Genomic DNA, 24,074 nt, shown 5'->3' on the forward strand with positions numbered 1-24,074 from the left:
TGGGGGGGGGGAGAGAAAGGGAGGGCACACAAAGCTACCAAAACCATACAAAGGCTGAGAGAAATAGCAAAGATACTTACCTGTAGCAGGTATTCTCCGAGGACAGCAGGCTGATTGTTCTCATATGTGGGTTGACGTCCACATTGGCCCAGGAATCGGCATTTTGCAAGCAAAATAAAACAAAGTTTTGCCAGACACTTCTGGTGCATGTGCAGTGCCCACTGTGCATGCGCGGACTGATTTCCCGCCCGTAGCGTGAGCACGTCAGTTAAATCAAAAACCATATAAAGAAATAAATAACAACTCCAAAGGGGAGGTGGGCGGGTTTGTGAGAACAATCAACCTGCTGTCCTCAGAGAATACCTGCTACAGGTAAGTATCTTCGCTTTCTCTGACGACAAGCAGGCTGCTTGTTCTCACATGTGGGGTATCCCTAGCACCCAGGCTCACTCAAAACAATAAACATTGGTCAATTGGGCCTCGCAACGGCGATTACATAACTGAGATTGACCTGATACCATAAACAACTAACTGAGAGTGCAGCCTGGAGCAGAACAAAAATGGGAGTAGGGGGGTGGAGTTGGATTCTAAACCCCGAACAGATTCTGCAGCACTGACTGTCCAAACTGTCGCGTCGGGTATCCTGCTGAAGGCAGCAGTGAGATGTGAATGTGTGGACTGAAGACCACGTTGCAGCCTTGCAAATCTCATCAATAGAGGCTGACTTTAAGTGGGCCACTGATGCAGCCATGGCTCTAACATAATGAGCCTTGACATGCCCCTCTACAGTCAGCCCAGTTTGGGCATAAGTGAAGGAAATGCAATCTACTAGCCAACTGGAGATTGTGCGTTTTCCGATGGCGACTCCCTGGGATCGAAAGAAACAAACAACTGGGCGGACTGTCTGAAGGGATTTGTCCGCTCCATATAAAAGGCCAAAGCTCTCTTGCAGTCCAAGGTATGCAAACTGCTTTCACCAGGGAAGGTATGAGGGGAAAGAATGTTGGCAAGACAATTGACTGGTTCAGATGGAACTCCGAAACCACCTTCGGCAGGAACTTAGGGTGCCTGCGGAGGACTACTCTGTTGTGATGAAACTTGATATAAGGTGCATGCACTACCAATGCCTTAAGCTCACTGACTCTACAAGCTGAAGTAACAGCCACCAAGAAAACGACCTTCCAGGTCAAGTACTTCAGATGGCAGGAATTCAGTGGCTCAAAGAGAGCTTTCATCAGCTGGGTAAGAACGATGTTGAAATCCCATGACATTGGTGGAGGTTTGACAGGGGGCTTTGACAAAAGCAAACCTCTCATGAAGTGAACAACTAAAGGCTGTCCAGAGATAGGCTTACCCTCTACATGGCGATGATAGGCACTAATCGCACTAAGATGAACCCTTACTGAGTTGGTTTTGAGGCCAGACTCTGATAAGTGTAGAAGGTATTCAAGCAGGGTCTGGATAGGACAAGAGGATCTAGGGCCTTGCTGTCACACCAGTTGACAAACTTCCTCCATTTGAAAGAGTAACACCTCTTCGTGGAATCTATTCTGGAAGCAAGCAAGACTTGGGAGACACCCTCTGAAAGACCCAAGGAGGCAAATTCTAAGCTCTCAACATCCAGGCTTTGACAGCCAGAGACTGGAGGTTGGGATGTAGAAGCGACCCCTCGTTCTGGGTGATGAGGGTTGGAAAACATTCCAATCTCCACGGTTCCTCGGAGGACAACTCCAGAAGAAGAGGGAACCAAATCTGACGCGGCCAGAAGGGTGCAATCAGGATCATGGTTCCACAGTCTTGCTTAAGTTTCAGCAAAGTCTTCCCTACTAGAGGTATTGGAGGATATGCATACAGAAGGCCTGTCCCCCAATGCAGGAGAAAAGCATCTGGCGCTAGTCTGTCATGGGCCTGAAGCCTGGAACAGAACTGAGGGACCTTGTGATTGAACTGAATGGCAAAAAGATCCACAGAGTGGGTGCCCCATGCTCGGAAAAACTTGCAGACTATGCCCATGTTCAGTGACCACTCGTGAAGTTGCATTATCCTGCTCAATCTGTCGGCCAGACTGTTGTTTACACCTGCCAGATAAGTGGCTTGGAGAAACATGCCGTGACGGCGTGCCCAAAGCCACATCTGGACGGCTTCAAGACACACAGGGCGAGATCCGGTGCCCCCCTGCTTTTTGGTGTAATACATGCAACCTGATTGTCTGTCTAAATCAAAATGATTTGGTTGGACAGCCGATCTCTGAAAGCCTTCAGAGCGTTCCAGATTGCTCGCAGTTCCAGGAGGTTGATCTGAAGACCTTTTTCTTGAAAGGACCAAGCTCCTTGAGTGTGAAGCCCATCTTCAGGAGCCCCCCACCCCAGGAGGGATGCATCCATCGTCAGCACTTTTTGTGGCTAAGGAATTTGGAATGGGCGTCCCAAGGTCAAATTGGATCGAATCGTCCACCACTGAAGGGAATTCCGAAAGTCGGTGAACAGTTGGATCACATCCTCTAGATCCCCCGCAGCTTGACACCACTGGGAAGCTAGGGTCCATTGAGCTGGGACATGCCATGGGAGTTACATGAACTGTGGAAGCCACGTGCCCCAGTCGCTCAACATCTGCCAAGAAGTGATCTGTTGAGATGCTCGCACTATGGACACTAGGGACAGGAGGTTGTCTGTCCTTGCCTTGGGAAGATAAGCACGAGCTGTCTTTGTACATAAGTACATAAGTAATGCCACACTGGGAAAAGACCAAGGGTCTATCGAGCCCAGCATCCTGTCCACGACAGCGGCCAATCCAGGCCAAGGGCACCTGGCAAGCTTCCCAAACGTACAAACATTCTATACGTGTTGTTATTCCTGGAATTGTGGATTTTTCCACAAGTCCATTTAGTAATGGTTTATGGACTTGTCCTTTAGGAAACCGTCCAACCCCTTTTTAAACTCTGCCAAGCTAACCGCCTTCACCACGTTCTCCGGCAATGAATTCCAGAGTTTAATTACGCATTGGGTGAAGAAATATTTTCTCCGATTTGTTTTAAATTTACTACACTGTAGTTTCATCGCATGCCCCCTAGTCCTAGTATTTTTGGAAAGCGTGAACAGACGCTTCACATCCACCTGTTCCACTCCACTCATTATTTTATATACCTCTATCATGTCTCTCCTCAGCCGTCTCTTCTCCAAGCTGAAAAGCCCTAGCCTCCTTAATCTTTCTTCATAGGGAAGTCGTCCCATCCCCACTATCATTTTAGTCGCCCTTCGCTGCACCTTTTCCAATTCCACTATATCTTTCTTGAGATGCGGCGACCAGAATTGAACACAATACTCAAGGTGCGGTCGCACCATGGAGCAATATAACGGCATTATAACATCCTCACACCTGTTTTCCATACCTTTCCTAATAATACCCAACATTCTATTCGCTTTCCAAGCCGCAGCAGCACACTGAACAGAAGGTTTCATTGTATTATCGACGACAACACCCAGATCCCTTTCTTGGTCCGTAACTCCTAACGTGGAACCTTGCATGACGTAGCTATAATTCGGGTTCTTTTTTCCCACATGCATCACCTTGCACTTACTCACATTAAACGTCATCTGCCATCTAGCCGCCCAGTCTCGTAAGGTCCTTCTGCAATTTTTCACAATCCTGTCGCGAGTTAATGACTTTGTGTTCAACAGAGCTCCAATGAATTCCAATTTTTGAACTGGGGTGAGATGGGACTTGGAATAATTTATCACGAACACCAATAGCTCTAGCACTTGAATAGTCATTCGCATGGACTGTTGAGCACCTGCCTCCGAGGTGCTCTTTACCAGCCAATCGTTGAGATAAGGGAACACATGCACTCCCAGTCTGTGTAGCGATGCTGCGACTACCGCCAGGCACTTTGTGAACACTCTGGGCACAGACGCCAGACCAAAGGGCAGTACACAGTACTGAAAGTGCTGTGTTCCTAGCCGAAATCGAAGATACCTCCTGTGAGCTGGAAGTATCGAGATGTGTGTGTAAGCATCCTTTAAGTCCAGAGAGCATAGCCAATTATTCTCTTGAATCATGGGAAGAAGGGTGCCCAGGAAAACAATCCTGAATTTTTCTCGGACTAGAAATTTGTTCAGGGCCCTTAGGTCTAGGATGGGACGCATCCGTTTTCTTTTGCACAATGAAGTACCTGGAATAGAATCCCAGCTCTTCTTCCCCTGGAGGAACGGGTTCGACCGCATTGGCCTCTAGAAGGGCGGAGAGTTCCTCTGCAAGTACCTGCTTGTGCTAGGAGCTGTAATAATGAGCTCCCGGTGGGCAATTTGGAGGTTTGGATTCCAGATTGAGGGTGTATCCTAACCGGATTATTTGAAGAACCCACCGGTCAGAGGTTGAGTGGCCACCTTTGGTGAAAAAACATCAACCTCCCCCCTACCGGCAAATCGTCCGGTACGGACACTTTTACTGAGGCTATGCTGAACTGGAGCCAGTCAAAAATCCGTCCCTTGCTTTTGCTGGGGAGCACCAGGGGCCTTAGGCGTACAGTGTTGACGAGAACGAGCGCACTGGGGCTGAGCCTGGGCAGACTGCCGAGAAGCAGGAGTGTACCTACGCCTAGCATAGGAATAGGGAGCACTCCTCTTCCCCACAAAAAACCTCCTAGATGAGGAGGTAGTAGCAGAAGACGCCCAGCAGGAGAGAGAATCCATAGCATTATTATGCTTCTTGATCTGGTCAACTACTCCTCTACTTTCTCGCCAAAAAGGCTATCCCCCATAAAGGAATATCCGCCATCTGCTGCTGGACCGAATGATCATGGTCAGAGACACGCAGCCATGAGAGTCTGCGCATCACTTTACCTTGAGCAGCGATCCTGGATGCTACATCAAAAGTGTCGTATGTACCCCTGGCCAGGAATTTTCGACATGCCTTCTGCTGCCTGACCATCTGGCGAAAAGGCTCGGCCTGCTCCGGAGAGAGTGCATAACCAAGCTGGACAGTTGCCTCACCGAGTTCCGCAAGTGGACGCTCATGAAAAACTGGTATGTCTGGATCTTGGCAGCGAGCATAGCGGCCTGATACGCCTTTCTCCCAAAAGAGTTCAAGGTTCTAGATTCTATGCCTGGGGGCGCCGAGGCATAGTCCCTAGTGCTCTTGGCTCTTTTGATGGCGGAGTCCACCACCATGGAATTGTGAGGTAGCTGAGACTTCATCAATCCAGATTCACTGTGGATCCAATATTGGGATTCAGCATTTTTCAGGATCACAGGATTAGACACAGAAAACGACCAGTACTACCTTCAGTACGTTATGCAAAGGAGCTGTTGCAGCCTCTCTAGGAGAAGGATAATCCAGGACCTTGAGCATCTGAGCCCTGGGCTCATCCTCAACCTCCATAGGGAAGGGAATAGCCACAGCCATTTCCATGACAAAGAAGGTAAAGGATAGACTCTCCGGTGGAGAAAGTCTCCTTTCTGGTGGAAGGGAAAAGATGGAATCCCATAAGACTCGTCAGAAGAAAAGTACCTGGGATCTTCCTCTTCCTCCCATGAACGCTCATCTTCAGTATCGGACAAGACATCCCTCAAAGCAGTCCAAAACTGAGCCTGCCTCGACGCCAAGGAATGACGTACTCGATGGTGGTGCCACGAAGTTGATGCTCACCTGGACTGCAGTGAAGCTTCCTCCACTAACATCGAAGGGGAGTTGACCTGGGTGGCAGGCGGCACTGAGGTCGGGGACCTCACCACAGGCGAAGGGCCAGATGTCATTGCAGCAGACGGTACGGAAGGCGCTAGCACCCCCGATACCGAAGCAGACTGGCACAGCAATCAATCCAGAAGCTCTGGAAGCAGAGCCATGATGCGCTCATCGAGAGCCGCCGTCGGACAAGGCTGCGGGGTCAGCAAAGGAGCCGGCGGTAGAATCTGTCAAGGCTTGGGAGCAGGTACCGGGCTGCCAGAAGACCGACGCATCGGCACCTCCTGTATAGAGAGGGAGTGATCCTCTCGGCGCCGACGCTTCTTGGGTGCTGATTCCTTCGATGCCCCGGAGCTCCCGGCACTGTGTGTCGGAGAACGATGATGGTGCTTCTTCGCCTTCGCTCGACGCCCATCATCGAGACTCCTCGGTACCGATGAGAAGGACGTGGAATCCTCACGTCTTCCCGAGGCCGGGGTGCCTGCATAACAGGAGGCCTCGAGGCAGGTGGAGACCCACTCGATGCCTCACTGCTCCCAGCGCAAGTTGGTCTTTCAGCAGCCATTACCTCTGCTCCTGACGTCGATGCTTCCCTCGATGTCGACACCGCCGACCTCGGTACTGATGTCGGACCGAGCCCCAAAAAGCTTTTCTCACTGGGCTTCTTGAGACGCTTGGGTCCGTTTCTTCATACGAAGACACAGACTACAAGCGGCTGGGCTATGGTCGGGCCCAAGGCACTGGATACACTAGGCATGGGTATTGGTACCTGAGATGGTCTGGTTGCACCGAGTACAACGTTTGAAGTCGCTGGGTATCTTCGATGACATGGAAGGAAAAACGGCTTCGGCAAAATCAAAACATGCGATTGTGCCTGTTAACAGAAAAAGGGCACAAAAAATAAGGGAACAAGCCGGCCGCATTGAACAAAGGAACAAACAAAGGAAACTTTAAAAAGTGAAAAAAAAAATCTAACAGACACTACAGAAATGTTTTTTTTTTTAATAGACAATTGAAATAAAATAAAGAAAATTAGAACGAAAAAGTGAAAAAACTCTCGAAGACTCTTCGGCCTGAGAAGAGCGCAGATAAAAACCTACCGCACCTCAATGAGAAAAGAAAACTGATGAGACGTGCTCACGCGACGGGCAGGAAATCAGTCCGCGCATGCACGGTGCACACGCGCCGGAAGACTCTGGCAAAACTTTGTTTTATTTTGCTTGCAAAATGCCAATTCCTGGGCCGACGCGAGAACAAGCAGCCTGCTTGTCCTCGGAGAAGCCAAGTTACATACAGGAGGAAGCAGCCAATTCCTGAAAAAGCTGATAGATAATGAAATAAATCAGTATTTGTGACAGAGGTTACAGGACACTACCTAGACTCACCTCCTGTGAAATGCCTTCCCTAGGGGAGAGCTGCTGGCTGATAGCAGCAAGGGAGGCCTGGTCCACATCACGTATGCTCTTGTTCAGGAGCTGAATGGCCTCATCACACTCCCTCTGGCCAGGAGCCTTGTCCCTGTATAACAAAGAAAACCATGTCAGACTTGGCTGCTAGTATTCTGTACTGTACTGTGCTCCACATCCCCCTCTCCCTCCAAACTGGTCACTTCATCTCTCCCACCATTCTCCTCTGTCAGCTATTATTCCCCTTAGTTAACCTTCCACAATTTTACATCTAGCCTGCTCTGCACAGGTTTCTTACCCCAGACCTGATAAGATGTAGGGTGGGTGAAGAAGAGGTGACTAACCTCATGTTGGTGATTAGTTTCTTGATAGAGTCAGACACAGTGCGAGAATGTCCTGCAAGAATGGACCATTTAGGTGGATCCTTGGGGTTGACAGCAAGGGAGCGCGCAGTCTGGATCAGCCCCGATGAACTCTCCAGCATAGTCTTGGCAGATGTTACAATGGGCTCCATGGCCAGGAGACCCTGGAGAGGAAAGCAAGACCAAGAATCCAGATGAGAAAAGATGCAATAACTCAGGCCAATCACAGCTGCAACAGATAAAAAGCAAGTGACCCATTCATTTTACATGGCACAGGCCAGCTAGTTGTCACGAGATATTTCTTCTGGTAACAGTTTTCTTCACTTGCTTTCTAATTCCACTGAGAAAGACAAGTTCATGGTCCTGAAACCTCCGAGAGACCACCCTCTGAGAGAATGGGGGAAGGGGAGGTTCCACATACAGATCAGGCACAGAGTCAAGGTGCCACCGCTTAGTTCCCCTTACCTGCTGCAGAACAGGGTCCTGCAGGTCCCCAAAAACAGCAGAAGTCCCTTTCAGCAGAAATGCCTGGTACATGAGTAACATGAATTCAAGTGAGAAGGGAACCCTGGCAGCTGAGTTTGAGAAGGCAGTAACAGAAACAGAAGAGCCCGACTCAAAACCCACAGCAGAGGGAACCGCCCCCCCCCCCCCCCCCCCCCCCCCCCGTCAGAGTTACTGCATCAGCATCCTGCGCAGGAGAGAGAGCAGTACGTGAAGACAAGATGGCTGCCATAGATTCTGCAGGAGCACACTCCGATACAGCTCCCTATGGAGACAATGATGCGCCATTCGCTGCATGGGAAAGGGAAGGTCCCTGCCGGATCTGGCGCCCCTGAGGACTGCAAGCACTCTCCCGATGCTGCCTTCCTTGCTCCACAGTGGGAGAATTGCTTTACTAGCTCTGCTGCCATGCCAGGAGACACCGCTAGTGAGCACAAGCTTTTAAAGTGGTACTCACCCCAGACACACACTGAAACTCCAGAGACTTGGCACCACCAGGTGTACCCCAACACTGGACTAGCCAAAACCAGATACCCCTCAAACTCAACTGAACCCAGAAAGAACAGGAGTTAGGCGTAGCACATGATCCAGGAGCTGATGAGAGACCGCCCACCGCCTGCTGGAGATAGAGCAATACTGAATGTCCAGAAGACTCACTGTCCAACATAGGAGTCCAGTTTTGTATTCAATCTCCACCTGCTGGTAGACAGGCATAACCCATCAGTTCCTGGATTCATCTGCTCTGATGCTAAGGAAAGTGTTGTTGAACAGAATTTATTTATTGTATTTGTACTCCACATTTTCCCACCTTTTTGCAGGCTCAATGTGGCTTACAGAGTATGGATATGAGAACGTCGTTACATGATTTAAGAAAACAGTCGATCATAAGCTGAGGTGAAAGAGGAATTTAGATGGAAAGGTGTTAGGTAAAGTCGTGTGAGAGGTGTTTTTTTTGTGTACTTGGGTGGTTTAAGGAATGATTTGTTTCATTGAGGGTGACTTTTGTAGGCTCTGTTGAAGAGATGTGTTTTCAAAGCTTTGCGAAAGCTGGTTAGATTGGTCATGGTTTTCAGGGCCATGGGTAGTGCGCGTTCCAAGACTGTGTGCTTTTGTACACAAAGGTAGTAGCATAAGCCTGTTTGTATTTCATTCCTTTACAGCTGGGGAAGTTCAGGTTGAGGAATTTGCAGGCCGATCTTTTGGCATTCCTGGGCGGTAAGTCCACTAGGTTTAACATATAGAGTGGGGCATCTGCGTGAATGATTTTGTGTACAGTCGTGCAGATCTTGAACTCAATTCGTTCCTTGAGCGGGAGCCAGTGCAGTTTCTCTCTGAGGGGTTTCGCACTTTCGTATTTAGGTGTTCCAAAAATGAGTCTGGCTGCGGTGTTCTGGGCTGTTTGGAGTTTTTTTGATGGTCTGTTCTTTGCAGCCTGCGTACAGAGCGTTACAGTATCCAAGTGGCTTATTACCAATGACTGTACTAGGGTGCAGAAGATGTTTCTTGGGAAAAAAGGTTTTATTCTTTTGAGTTTCCACATCGATTGGACATTTTTTTCGTCGTATTCTTCGCGTGGGTGTCGAGAGTGAGGTTTCAATCAATGGTGACTCCAAGGATTTTCAGATTTTCTTGGATAGGAAGTGTGCAGTAGGGTGGGGTTATTGTGGGGTAGTTGTTTGTATTGTATTGGGAGGTGAGAACTAGACACTGAGTTTTTTCCTGCGTTGAGTTTTAACTTGAATGAGTCCGCCCAAGAGTGCATGGTCTGGAAGCTCTGGTTGATCTCGTTGGTTATTTCGTTTGTCACTTTTGAACGGGATATGGATCGTAACGTCATCGGCATATATGTAGAGGTTAAGGTTTTGATTGGCTAGGAGTTTGGCTAATGGTATCATCATTAGGTTGAAGATAGTTGGTAAGAGGGGGGATCCTTGAGGAACTCCGCATTCCGCACTCCAAGGTGGCAATCTGTCCATATTCGTTATTACTTGGTAGGATCTGGTGGTGAGGAATCCTTCAAACCATTTGAGAACTGGGCCTCCGGTTACGAAGTACTCTAGTAGGTGTAATAGTATTCCATGATCCACCATGTCGAAGGCACTAGACATGTCGAATTGTAGTATGAGTATGTTCTTGCCGGTTGCGATCGTTTTTTTGAATGAGTTCATTGCCGACACTAGTACAGTTTCAGTATTATGATTTGATCGAAATCCTGATTGAGACTCATATAGAATTGAGTGTTTGGTCAGGTATTCCGTGAGTTGTTTCGTCCCTATGCCTTCCATCAATATTGTTGTGAGTGGGATAGAAGCGACTGGTCGGTAGTTGGTTAAGTCCATTGTGCTTTTCTTGGCATCTTTAGGCAGTGGAGCGAGATTCAACCCAACTGGAGATTAACAGTATGCTGGAAAAGAGCTAGATAGGAAACTCAGTGTCTGATGTGAGAGGAAGCAGGGAGATCTCTGTTATGATTGTGGTCATAACCCCTCTCAAACTTACCTTTTTCCTGGTGGTCAGCTTAGCTGGCTTCTGTTTCTTTTGTCTGTCCTTTCTGAGCAGCTGGCTCTCTGTGCTGGCAGCTTCCAGCAGCATGGGGCTAATTGTTTCACTTTACTACAGCTGTGTGTGTGGACTGAGTTAGCTTTACCTCTCTTTGGGTATACTGGCTTGAAGTGCTTCACGGTGCTGCATTGGTGTGGGTTGGGCCTATATGGGTTTCAGTGTGCTCTCTGGGTCAGTGTGCTGTTGCCTGGGGCTAGGGAGTGTGACATCATCAGGGAGGGCCTTGATAAGGAAGTGGTGTTCTTTCCTTCAAGGCCTTTGCAACGGTGGTGTTTGCTTTAGGTAGGGTGGTGCAGTGTGCACTTCTGACTTTGTGTCTAGGTTCCCTGCTTGCTTTTGCTAAAGGTCCAGGTTAGTGGTTGTGCAGTGTGCACTTTGAGTTGTGTTTAGCTTTCCTGCTTTTCCCTTGTGGTTCCCCTGCTTTTCCCTCTTGGTTTTGGAAGCACCTTGATAGTTTGTGTCTAGCTTGCCAGAGTAGTGCTTAGGAAGCACCTTGTTAGTTTTGTATCTAGATTGCTAGAGTAGTGCTTAGGAAGCACCTTGTTAGTTTTGTGTCTAGCTTACTACTACTACTACTTAACATTTCTAGAGCGCTACTAGGGTTACGCAGCGCTGTACAATTTAACAAAGAGAGACAGTCCCTGCTCAAAGAGCTTACAATCTAATAGACAAGTGAACGGTCGGTCCGATCGGGGCAGTCAAATTGGGGCAGTCTGGATTCACTGAACGGTAAGGGTTAGGTGCCGAACGCAGCATTGAAGAGGTGGGCTTTAAGCAAAGACTTGAAGATGGGCAGGGAGGGGGCTTGGCGTAAGGGTTCAGGAAGGTTGTTCCAAGCATAGGGTGAGGCGAGGCAGAATGAGCGGAGCCTGGAGTTGGCGGTGGTGGAGAAGGGTACTGAGAGGAGGGATTTATCCTGTGAACGGAGGTTACGGGCGGGAACGTAAGGGGAGATGAGGGTAGAGAGGTAGTGAGGGGCAGCAGACTGAGTGCATTTGTAGGTAAGAAGGAGAAGCTTGAATTGAATGCGGTATCTGATCGGAAGCCAGTGAAGTGACCTGAGGAGAGGGGTGATATGAGTATATCGGTTCTGGCGGAATATGAGACGTGCAGCAGAGTTCTGAACAGACTGAAGGGGGGATAGATGGCTAAGTGGGAGGCCGGTGAGGAGTAAGTTGCAGTAGTCCAGGCGAGAGGTAATGAGAGCGTGGACGAGAGTTCGGGTGGTGTGTTCAGAGAGGAAAGGGCGAATTTTGCTGATGTTAAAGAGGAAGAAGCGACAGGTCTTGGCTATCTGCTGGATATGCGCAGAGAAGGAAAGAGAGGAGTCAAAGATGACTCCGAGGTTGCGGGCAGATGAGACGGGGAGGATGAGGGTGTTATCAACTGAGATAGAAAGTGGAGGAAGAGGAGAAGTGGGTTTTGGTGGAAAGACGATAAGCTCGGTCTTGGACATGTTCAGTTTCAGGTGGCGGTTGGACATCCAGGCAGCAATGTCGGATAAGCAGGCCGATACCTTTGCCTGGGTCTCCGCGGTGATGTCTGGTGTGGAGAGATACAGTTGGGTGTCATCAGCATAGAGATGATACTGGAAACCATGAGATGAGATCAGGGAGCCCAGGGAAGAGGTGTAGATTGAGAAGAGAAGGGGTCCAAGGACCGATCCCTGGGGAACACCAACAGATAAGGGGATGGGGGTGGAGGAAGATCCATGAGAGTGAACTTTGAAGGTGCGGTGGGAGAGATAGGAGGAGAACCAGGAGAGGACAGAGCCCTGGAACCCAAATGAGGACAGTGTGGCAAGAAGTAAGTCATGATTGACAGTGTCAAAAGCAGCGGATAGATCCAGGAGGATGAGGATGGAGTAGTGGCCTCTGGATTTGGCAAGGAACAGGTCATTACAGACTTTAGAAAGTGCTGTTTCTGTCGAGTGAAGAGGGCGAAAACCGGATTGAAGCGGATCAAGGATGGCATGAGAGGAGAGAAAATCAAGGCAGCGGCTGTGGACTGCGCGCTCAAGTGTCTTGGAGAGGAAGGGTAGGAGGGAGATGGGGCGGTAGTTGGAGGGACAGGTAGGGTCTAGTGATGGTTTTTTGAGGAGTGGCATGACTACAGCATGCTTGAAGGTGTCGGGGACAGTTGCAGTGGAGAGAGAGAGGTTGAGGATATGACAGATGGAGGGGGTGATAGTAGGAGAGATGGTGTTAAGTAAGTTGGTGGGGATGGGATCAGAGGAACAAGTGGTGCATTTTGAGGAGGAAAGAAGGCGGGCGGTTTCCTCCTCGGAGATATCAGGAAAGGAGGAGAAAGAGGTCTGGGTTGGTTGGTTGAGGGAGAGGGTTGAAGGGTGAAGAGGAGGAGGTGGCTTGGTAGTGAACTCAAGGTTGATCTTTTGCACCTTGTCGCGGAAGTAGTCAGCCAGTGATTGAGGAGAGAGTGACGGGGGGGTGGGAGCGGAGGGCACTTTGAGGAGGGAGTTAAGGGTGGCGAAGAGACGACGAGGGTTAGAGCTGAGAGAATTAGTCAATTGGGTGTAATAGTCCTGTTTGGCAAGGAATAGTGAGGACTGGAAGGAGGATAGCATGAATTTGTAGTGAAGGAAATCTGAATGGGTGCGAGATTTCCTCCAGAGGCGTTCAGCAGATCGGGCGCAGGAGCGAAGGTAACGGATGCAAGGGGTCAGCCAGGGTTGGGGATTAGTACGCCTTGTGGGACGGGAGGTGGATGGTGCAAGGGTGTCCAGAGCAGAGGAGAGAGTGGCATTGTAAGCGGAGACAGCCTCGTCAACAGCTTGCTAGGGTAGTGCTTAGGAAGCACCTTGTTAGTTTTGTATCTAGCTTGCTAGAGTAGTGCTTAGGAAGCTTGTTAGTTTTGTGTTTAGCTTGTTAGTATAGGGCTTAGGAAGTCCTTTTGTTAGTGTAGGCCTAGGAGTGCCCTGGTTAGTCCAGTTCCTTGGAGCACTGCTGTCTCTTCTGTTTCCAGTCCTGGTCCTTGTGTCATCCGGTATATGGTAAGTCCTGCCGGCCACTCGAACCCAAGGGCTCAACCCTTTTGGGGGGGGGGGGGGGGGGGTAGTGGCCAAGTGCAGGTGAAGTTGTACAGACCAGTCCAGTGTGCTCCAGTCCAGTGTGTTCCGCTCCGGTGTGTGTTCCAGTCTGGTGCGCTCCAGTCCAGTGTGTTCCGATCCGGTGTGTGTCCAGTCTGGTGCGCTCCAGTCCAGTGTGTTCCGGTCCGGTGTGTATTCCAGTCCTGTGTTCTCCAGTCTGGGGGATTGCAGTCCATATGTTCCGGTTCACTGGGCAGTGCCTGCAGGCCCTGCCGGTGTGCTTGCCCAGTGTTGGTTGGCGGGTTTTGCCTGTTGCTGTCGCTCCTCGGCAGCAGCCCAAGGGCTCAAGTTTGCTCCAGAGCCCGGCCCCGCGGGCTCTGAACCTGAGAACCTGACAATCTCAAGAGACATGAAATAGAGGGTACTATAGAGGAAGGAGATAAACCATCGCCCACAAAGATGGGGAGAATGACATATAATCCCCAAGGTCATTCCTTCAGTATTAGCTATGTCTGTGCAATATTATTATTATTATTACCTCAGGACTGATCTGAGCAGGAACACTGGCAAATTCCGGATTGGAGGCAAAGGCACTGAGGTTATCCACAGCTTCGATGAGGGGTACAGTTGCTGCTCGGCACTTTTCACGGTTTTCATCATTAAAGGCTCCATCAAGTGCCTATACAAAATGACAAAATTCACAAGACAAATTATGCAATTAAATTTGATTGTGCATAGCTGCAATGTAACATTAAAAGACCATAAATGGTACAAGTTAATGAGTGGTGAGCAGAAGAAAGGAGATACAAGGACAAGAAACTGACGGATGGAGAGTAAGGAGGACACATCAAAGCTGCAGAGGGAAAAGGTGGCTAGGAATAGTCAAACGGGCTGGGTGAAGGAAGCATCAGTGGAGGATACAACGAAAAGTGGGTGAGTGGGGTCATAAGAAGGGAACAGAAAAGGAAGACACTGTGAGAGGGGACACGAAAAGAAGAAAGATAAGGCACAAGAAGGGGAGACAGGAAGCTACTAGGAAAGAATAGGGTCCTCATTCGCATATTGTTAAGTCTTCATTTTGTTAGACTTGTGCAACTAGACTGACTTTAACGGACCCCTTGCTATATAAAAGATATACAAAGTAAGCCATGATAAAAGCAGACCCAAAAATGTTCCAATATGATGGAAGAGAAGAATAAAGCGTCTGTTCACACTTTCCAAAAATACTAGGACTAGGGGGCATGCGATGAAACTACAGTGTAGTACATTTAAAACAAATAGGAGAAAACTTTTCTTCACTCAACGCATAATTAAACTCTGGAATTTGTTGCCGGAGAACGTAGTGAAGGCGGTTGGCTTGGCAGAGTTTAAAAAGGGGTTGGACAGTTTCCTAAAGGACAAGGCCATAGACCGCTACTAAATGGACTTGGGAAAAATCAACAATTTCGGGAATAACATGTATAAAATGTTTGTACGTTTGGGAAGCTTGCCAGGTGCTCTTGACCTGGATTGGCCGCTGTCGGGGACAGGATGCTGGGCTCAATGGACCTTTGGTCTTTTCCCAGTATGGCATTACTTATGTACTTATGAAGAATGAAAGGCTAAGGACAGCTGACGAAAGATTAAAAGAAGGCAGTAATATTGCTAGGGGATCCAGTTGCCAACTAGTACTGTCAGACCACTGCTATGGAGCTGAGGCTGCCATTCTGACTGAAGGTGCCACTGGGGCAGGAGTGCCCAGGAGTTATTCCTTCCCCTCCTCCCCTCACCATGGAAATCCCCTTATTCGGGCTTTTGTTGTTTCTCAAACTGAATATCGTAACACTATCTATTGTGGAATCTCTTCCTACCTCCTTCGTCGTCTTCAAACTCTCCATAATTCTGCTACAAGATTATTGTTCATCTTCACTGGTTACCTGTTCACTTTAGATCTTGGTTTAATGTTCTATGCGTTATTCACAAGGCTTTACACCTTAGCTCTCCATCTTATCTTTCCTCTGTTACAAATCTCTTGAATCCTATCGCTTGGTAAAATATTCCACAGGAATGAGTAAGTTCCTAAAAGCACATTTTTTTGAACTGGCTTTTGATGGTCTGTTAACTTTGAGTTCTCTTTTTTGGGGGTGGGGGGGTGGGGAGGGGTCCAATGGACCTGCATTGTCTCAATGACTGAGATGTGGAATGAGGAAACTTGTACTGTATGACAGGTCTTTGTTCTTTTCCAAGAATTTTATGATTATTTTAGCCATTAGGACACATTTTCAGTAATGACAGGATATCAAGAATTTTAATAAATGTAAACATGTTTTTTTTTTTTTTTTTGGGGTGGGGGGGAGGAAGCTAAGTAGGGGCTGTTATTTGAAAAGAGACCTGGAAGTGGGTTCAAATGGGGGAGTTATTAAAAAGGGATCAGAGATAGCAGGTGGGCTTGGGGCTGTTTTCTGAAAATGGAGGGGTGGTTTTGAAGAGGGGGTCCTGTTATTTAAGGGATCGGGGGATTTTTTTCTATATTGCCAGCCAAGGCCTTTTAAAATAATAAACTCAGGGTTATCTTTTCGTTGCTATGGCCAAGAGTGTCTATTCCTGGTAGCAGCAACACAAAACTAATGCAACAAATTGTTATTTTAGCCTGGGGGAGCCTAAATTTGTACCTGAATGGAAGTGAAGTAATTTGCCCAAGGCCACAAGGAGCATCAATAAGATAAAACCTGGCTTCTTTAGGTCTCAGCCCCCTGGTTCCCCTTTAGCCCACTCTTGACTAAACTAAACCAAGACTCCTTCCAGAAGCCTACAATCATAGGCCTTGAATCAAGTTCAGCTGTTACATGTTGACTCCGATTCCCTCCCCTTGGTGTCTGGGAGCCCTGATCTGCAATATCCCCCATCAACTGAAGGACTGAAAGACCTATCCTGAGAACTGAATCCAGAACCTATATATAGTAGCACACAGCATCACCATGCAGCCTCTGGGCTGGCCACATGACATTTTCCAACGAAACTCCAGCATCTTGTCCCGTAGCCCACTTACTGCATGTACTACCATCATTGTCACACTCTCTGGCTCCCGAGCTCACTGATCTCTTTTCTTCCAAGGTCCCCCTTCAGATTTATTCTTCTTGATTTTATCTCCACCTCTTCTACAGGAAATGAGAAGAAGCATCTTCCCTACTCAATCATGGTCTCTTTGTTTGCCCTGTCCTATAGGCTTTTTGCCCATTGTATGTATTTGCTCCTACCCTCCTGCCCTCTTCTGCCTCAAGGCTTAATCTATGACTGTTTTCAGGATCATGACATGGTGACCTTGATCCATGAATGGTTACCTTGATAGTCTTCACAAGGTTGGCAGTGTTATTGGCCACTTCCTTTGCAGACTGGACAAACTGCCTCTTAGCCACAGGATTGGCAGTTCTGGAGGAAGCCAAACGGCAGGCATTGCAAAGGGCAGATGTGTGCTTTGCAACAATAGTGGCAGCAGACAGGACCTAATCGTGAAAGCAAGAACAGGTTTCAGGCGCAATCTCACAAATCATTATCCAACAGAAAATGGACACATTTTACATTCTTAATCTCTTACCTGGGACTGTGTACAGGCTGGATCTACCAGATTCTGGCAGGCCATCTGTATTGCCTGGTTGGCTCTTGCGAATTGAGTAGGATCCACAAGTCCCTGCTGTCCAGCATGGCTGGCTGGATCTGAAACGCCAACCAGATATGCTGCCTGGAAAGAGAAGAGAGAGATGGGAATTTGGAAGTCCACTGTGAAGTCAGAGTGAATGAAATCAGTGAATCCCCATGAAAATTCAGCCCATGGTATATATGCACACTTTCACCGGCTAAGCTTCAGCACAGAATCGAAAGCATTTTCAGTCCACTACTAACTCATACAAACAAACAAACACTGCAGATCCACTGCAAAGTTAGGACAGGAAAGTCAGATAAGTTCATATTTTTCTCACTCATGCACAATAGTGGAGGAGTGGCCTAGTGGTTACAGCACCGGTCTTGCAATCCAGAGGTGGGCGGTTCAAATCCTACTGCTGCTCCCTGTGATCTGGAGCAAGTCACTAAACCCTCCATTGCCTCAGGTACAAACTTAGATTGTGAGCCTTCCTGGGACAGAGAAATATCCAGTGTACCTGAATGTAACTCACCTTGAGCCACTACTGAAAAAGGTGTGAGCAAAATCCAAATAAATAAATAGGTGCTGGAGTATATCCATCAGCCATTCAAGATGCAAAAAAATCTGCTGTCACATTGTTGTTGGCTGACACCATCCTGTTTGCTGACAATGACTGCAGAAGATCAGCTGTCACTCTGTAGAACATTTGTATGTTAGATTTGAATATTCATTTTTCCAAATCCAAGTTGAAGATTAGTTACATACTGGTAACTCTAGTATTTTCCTGGCACCAGAGGGCTTAAAATCTAAGTTCTGTACCTGAACTGCTGCCTAAGGCCACAAGGAATGTCAGAGAGAGGAGGAACAAACCGTGGCTTCTCTACCCACTGCTCCTCCACTCCAACTAATAGGAGGAAGATCAGCTGTCACTATGCAGCTGGTGGACCCCAGGGTGTTAAGCGATGATGGAGGACAAAAGGGGCTTTTATTTCTGCATAAAATAAGAGCCTTGCTAACTACCAGACAGCAGTAGGTTAAAAAAAAAAAAAGCCCTCTGAAGACCACAATTCACAAGAGCAATAAAATATAATAAATAAACAGTCTGAATGAGAGAAAACACTTTACTTAAAAAGTGTGGAGGAAAATACAGCTTGCAGCTCAAATAATGGGTCTGGATCCACATGATTATACTGATGGATAATGAGGGTGATGAGCCCTCTAAAAAATCTACTAGTTTTCAATCTTCATCTGTAGAGTGGAGGAGTGGCCTAATGGTTAGTGCAGCGGGTTGCGGACCTGGGGACTGAGTTCGATTTCCCACTTCTGCCTGTGGGTTGAGATCCTTAGGAACCAGGTTCAATTCCCTCTGCAGCTCGGTGTGACCCTGGGCAAGTTAAGTAACCTTCCGTTGCCTCAGGTATAACAGTAGTACAACGTACTACTTAAGATTGTGAGCCCACCAGGGACAGACCGGTACCTGTAAAATAAACCGTAAGCGGTAAATAAATGAGTGGAAGTGATGAGAAATCTTCAGATGAAGAGCGTGAGGGGAATATAGGCAAACTCCACAGAAGAGGACGAGGATCCAGACCCATTACTCAAGCAAGTGCAAGCTCGTCACAATGAATTGTGGTGAATTTGTCTAAGAGAACTTTGTCTGAAGGAGAAATGTTAGTATTATCAAAGGGGCTTTCTTTTGTTCCTATGAATGCCCATAACCCTTTCCAACTTCAGTTGGAACTGGAAAAGTTTGTTAGACGTCTTCACCTACGTTTATTTTTTGATTCCCATAAAAATGAGAGTTATGATTGATCTTTGTGGACTTCTCCTGATCCACTGGATACTGCTCTGCTAATGTTTAAATCTATGGTTTTGAAAGAAGTGAAGAAATTTGAACAATCAGCTGGTTTTGTGAAATTTAATTTATCTGAATCAGAAAGAGATGCCATAAAGAGTCTGAGTATGGATTCTACAATTGTAATCTGCCACGCTGACAAGGGTGGTGAAGTAGTTTGGACTAAAGAAGATTATATGTCTGAGGCTCAGTCTCAGCTTGGTAAAAAGAACAATTAGTTGGAACTGGAAGTAGATCCTTTGCTGAACAGATTTTTGATATTACTAAAACTGGACACACTTTCTTACTGACAAAGAGTTTAAATATTTGAGTTATGATAAATTTAAAATTCCTGAATTGTACTTGCTTCCCAAGATTCATAAACATTTGGAACAACCCCTTGGGTGCCCCCTTGTATCTGCAAGATATTCTTTATTGGAACGGTCCTGTAAGTTTATAGACAAATTTACAACCTTGTTTGAATTCACTGAAATCTTATATTAAAAATATGACTCATTTTCTTCAGATTTTACAATCTCTTGAAGCTACTTTGACTTTGGAATGTTTTTTGGTTACTTCAGATGTCTGTTCGTTATACACTAGCATACTCTAGAAGAAGCGTTAGAGGTTCTACTTGCTAGTTTGGAAGTTCGTCCACGCCCTCATTTAATTCCTCCTGAATTCTTGATAAAGCTCAGTCATATAGCTATGAGTTCAAAGATTTTAATTTTTGATAACAGATTCTATCAGTAGATTTCAGGAGTAGTGATGGGACTTCTTTTGCTCTCAACGTTGTGAATTTGTTCATGGCAGCATTTGAAGAACACTGGGTGTCCACGTCTAATTCTGCTCGATATATTCGGTGTTGGGCTCATTTGTGGAAAAGTAGCCTAGTGGTTAGTGCAGCAGACTTTGATCCTGGGGAAGTGGATTTGACTCCCACTGCAGCTCCTTGTGACTTTGGGAAAGTCACTTAACTCTCCATTGCCCCTGGTACAAATATTTAAACCACAACTTAAATGTAGTTGCAAAAACCACAGAAAGGCAGTATATCAAGTCCCATTTCCCGTTCCCTATTTGAGATTCTACATGGAATGCTGCTACTGGAGGAGTAGCCTAGTGGTTAGTGCAGCGGACTTTGATCCTGGGGAACTGGGTTCAATTCCCACTGCAGGCCCTTGTGACTCTGTATAACTCACTTAACACTCCATTGCCTCAAGTGCAAAATAAGTACCTGTATATAATATGTAAATCGCCTTGATTGTAACCACAGAACAGTGATATATCAAGTCCTACCCCCCCCCCCCCCACACACACACACTTTCATTGATGATATTTTTAGTATACTGACTGTTTCAGCTGAAGCTTTGCATCAGTTTGAGTTACATTTGAATACTTGCCATTGAACTAGTAAATTTGAGGTCACTAGTGATAAGTCTAAGATCACTTTTTTGGATGTGTTGGTGGAGGTAAAGTATAACAGTTTTTCAACCACTGTTATTTTTTTAAAGCCACCGATAAAAATTCATTGTTGCAATTTTCTAGAATGCATCCTCCTCATATGAAATGCAGTATTCCTTTTGCCCCAAGTGTTACGCTATCGGCATATTTGTTCTTCAGAGACTGATTTTAAGAAGAAGATGTGGAAATTGAGTCAGAAGTTTATTCAGCAGGATTAGCCTGAGAGATCGGTGAAACGGGCAGCTAAAAAGGCTTTGTATCATCCATGGGAGGCTTTGTTATAATACAGCACCGTATTGAGCAAGATTATTAGAAAGTATTTTGCATTGCTAAAGGTACATGAGGTATTCATCATTTACTTGATTCGTTACTCATGTGATCTTATATATATTGGGCAGATGTCAAGAAGTTTAACAGTTTGACTAACTGAACATCGTTCCTGTTTAAAGCTGAGGAAATTAGAAGCCCCTTTGGTGGCTCATTGTGAGTTGATGAAATATCAGTTTGGCATGTTGCACCGAATGGTGGTGGAACAAATATATCGCTCCAATAGTGGCAATTTTTGGAGACTATTGTGTCAAACAGAACAAAAATGGCTTATTTTTTAATTCTGTAGAACCAAATGAACTTAATGTATGCATTGAATGGTCCGCCTTTTTTTTTAGGTTGGATTGTGGAGAACCTATGTAGTGGGAAGATTAAATCAGAATTATGTGTGATTGGTTATGATTTGGTCTGGGGGGGGGGGGGGGGGGAGTTACATCTTTAAATTCTGCATTGGCGTTTTTTGCAGTTACCCTGTTTAGCTTTAGTTACAGTGGTGATGGCATAGTTTTTCAACCCCTGATGCAGCTTTGGCAAAACGAGGATTCCCTGTGGGGTATTGGGGATACAAGTGCATGTGGACATAAGTTGTTTGCTCGCTACCATTTGAAGATATGAGGTGTTTTTTCTCTACACTTTTTAAGTACTTAAGTGTTTTCTCTCATTCAGGCTGTTACCACAAGCCTGTTTATTATATTTTATTGAGTTTCTAGTACAAACCCTTCTAAGGCAGACTGGTCCTTCTCCCTGTTGTAGCTGTGAGAAGTATGAATTTAGGAATAAAGTAACCTTTTCTGAGGGAATTCTGAGAAAAGAAAACATTTCTCTGGGTAAGTGAACATTATTTTGCTCTGTGCTTCAGTAAAAGACTGGGATATAAGAGAATTTGTAGGTTTACTGACAAAAATAGTTTGCATTTCAAAAAATGAAACTGCATTTATTAACTTGTTTGAATGGTGTAATACTCTTTTCCTCCATAGTTAAAAGCTTAAACTTAACTGTTACAGCCTGGAGTATTCACTCATAACCTATAGCAAATACAGCAGGGCCTAATTCTCGGAGAAGGAGCCTGATCTCTTGAGGCTAGAGTAGTAGACTTGGAGGGAGCAGCTGAAGCAGACAGAGAGGTATAAAGAGGCGATCTACAGTGACCTAGTAGAGAAGTCTCACCTTCAGTTTGGCAGCCCCTATGCAGCCTTGGAGGAAGGAGGTCACCTAAAAGGAGAGCATGAGCCTAGAGAAGCAGGAAGCAATCCTGTAGCCAGGACATGCCCTCCACAGGATGCAAGATCCTCTCATACTGAGGATGTGTCTCCAGGGGCATCTGCCCAGTAGGCAAGAGCTAGGACATCCATTTTAGTTTGTAATTCAATCATTAGGGAAAGTGAAATGGGATGGGATTTGATATACCATCTGTGTTTAAAATCAAAGCAGTTTACAAATTATATACAGGTATTTATTTTGTAACAGGGGCAATGGAGGGCTAAGTGACTTGCCAAAACGCTTTGCTGACAGCAGTGGCTGCCAAAGTCTGCTCAGCTCTATCTGCAAGTGGCTGGCTAGACATGCTCTGAGGCTTCCCCATCTAGGCTTAGCCTCACACACATCCAGCCTTGCCAGATTAAGCTCTCCCCCAAACGAAGTTGGGCTCTAATTCTCCTGCACTTCTTCAGCAGCTGTGACTGGAAATCATTCCTGGCCACCTCCAAAAGGCTAAGGAAGAGAAAAGGAGGAACAGCAGCCAACAACTCCCATAGTTGGTAAGTGACCCAGCTGGGTTAAACTGAGTAAATGGGTGAGGAGGAAGTGAACCAGAACCCACCAGGCTCTGCACCACTGGGTCTCCAGAATGGCTGCAGCTGCAGTTGGCCCACTTGACAGCTCTCCCTAGAGTTCCTGGTCCTTCTGCACAAGTGTAAGCAACCTCCATCTGCTGGAGACTGAGAAATACTGACATTACAGGGTGATGTCATCATATCAGTAGACCTCAGTCTCCATCTGCTGGAAGGCATGTGTAAACCCATGTGTCTGGACTGAGCTGGATGATGATGAAAGTAAAGTTTTATATTGTATAATTACAGCAAAACATTGCAGGATCACTTTATGAATGTATGTTATAAATCTCCCAATTGGAAAACAAAATGTTTAGTATTTCCTACAATAGTGGTTCCTCAAACTGCTCCTGGAGGCATCCCAGCTAGTCAGGTTTCAGGATATCCACAATGAATATTCATGAGATTTGAATGCACTGCCTCCACTGCATGCAAATCTCTCTCATAAGGCAATTGACAAAGTACCTCATGAAAGACTCCAGAGGAAATTGGAGAGTCATGGGATAGGAGGTAGTGTTTTATTGTGGATTAAAAACTGGTTAAAAGATAGAAAACAGAGAATAGGGTTAAATGGACAGTATTCTCAATGGAGAAGGGTAGTTAGTGGGGTTCCCCAGGGCTCTGTGCTGGGAACGCTGCTTTTTAACATATTTATAAATGAGTAACTAGTGAGGTAAAGCGAATGCTACATACCTGTAGAAGGTATTCTCCGAGGACAGCAGGTTGATTGTTCTCACTGATGGGTGACGTCCACGGCAGCCCCTCCAATCGGAAACTTCACTAGCAAAGGCCTTTGCTAGTCCTCGCGCGCCCATGCGCACCGCGCATGCGCGGCCGTCTTCCCGCCCGAACCGGCTCGTGTTCGTCAGTCCCATATGTAGCAAGATAAAGACAAGGGAAGACACAACTCCAAAGGGGAGGCGGGCGGGTTTGTGAGAACAATCAGCCTGCTGTCCTCGGAGAATACCTTCTACAGGTATGTAGCATTCGCTTTCTCCGAGGACAAGCAGGCTGCTTGTTCTCACTGATGGGGTATACCTAGCCCCCAGGCTCACTCAAAACAACAAACATGGTCAATTGGGCCTCGCAACGGCGAGGACATAACTGAGATTGACCTAACAATTTATCCAACTAACTGAGAGTGTAGCCTGAAACAGAATAAAAAATGGGCCTAGGGGGGTGGAGTTGGATTCTAAACCCCGAACAGATTCTGAAGCACTGACTGCCTGAACCGACTGTCGCGTCGGGTATCCTGCTGCAGGCAGTAATGAGATGTGAATGTGTGGACAGATGACCACTTCGCAGCTTTGCAAATCTCTTCAATAGTGGCTGACTTCAAGTGGGCCACTGACGCAGCCATGGCTCTGACATTGTGAGCCGTGACATGACCCTCAAGAGCCAGCCCAGCCTGGGCGTAAGTGAAGGAAATGCAATCTGCTAGCCAA

The 24,074-nt window shown here is 46.7% G+C and overlaps 1 protein-coding gene across 2 annotated transcripts in view; it reads right to left on the minus strand.

The window, feature by feature from the left end:
• Positions 1–24,074, minus strand: part of TLN1 (talin 1) — a 407,659-nt gene that overhangs the window by 62,366 nt on the left and 321,219 nt on the right. For both annotated transcript variants that reach the window (XM_030192770.1, XM_030192769.1), the window contains 5 exons: positions 17,134–17,277; positions 16,880–17,041; positions 14,098–14,238; positions 7,430–7,611; positions 7,065–7,197 (listed from right to left, as the gene is read on the minus strand). In XM_030192770.1, the coding sequence (XP_030048630.1) occupies positions 7,065–7,197; positions 7,430–7,611; positions 14,098–14,238; positions 16,880–17,041; positions 17,134–17,277 (762 nt within the window). The remainder of the gene's footprint in view (positions 1–7,064; positions 7,198–7,429; positions 7,612–14,097; positions 14,239–16,879; positions 17,042–17,133; positions 17,278–24,074) is intronic.

This window comes from Microcaecilia unicolor, chromosome 2 (assembly GCF_901765095.1).
Source record: "Microcaecilia unicolor chromosome 2, aMicUni1.1, whole genome shotgun sequence".
Taxonomy (NCBI): domain Eukaryota; kingdom Metazoa; phylum Chordata; class Amphibia; order Gymnophiona; family Siphonopidae; genus Microcaecilia; species Microcaecilia unicolor.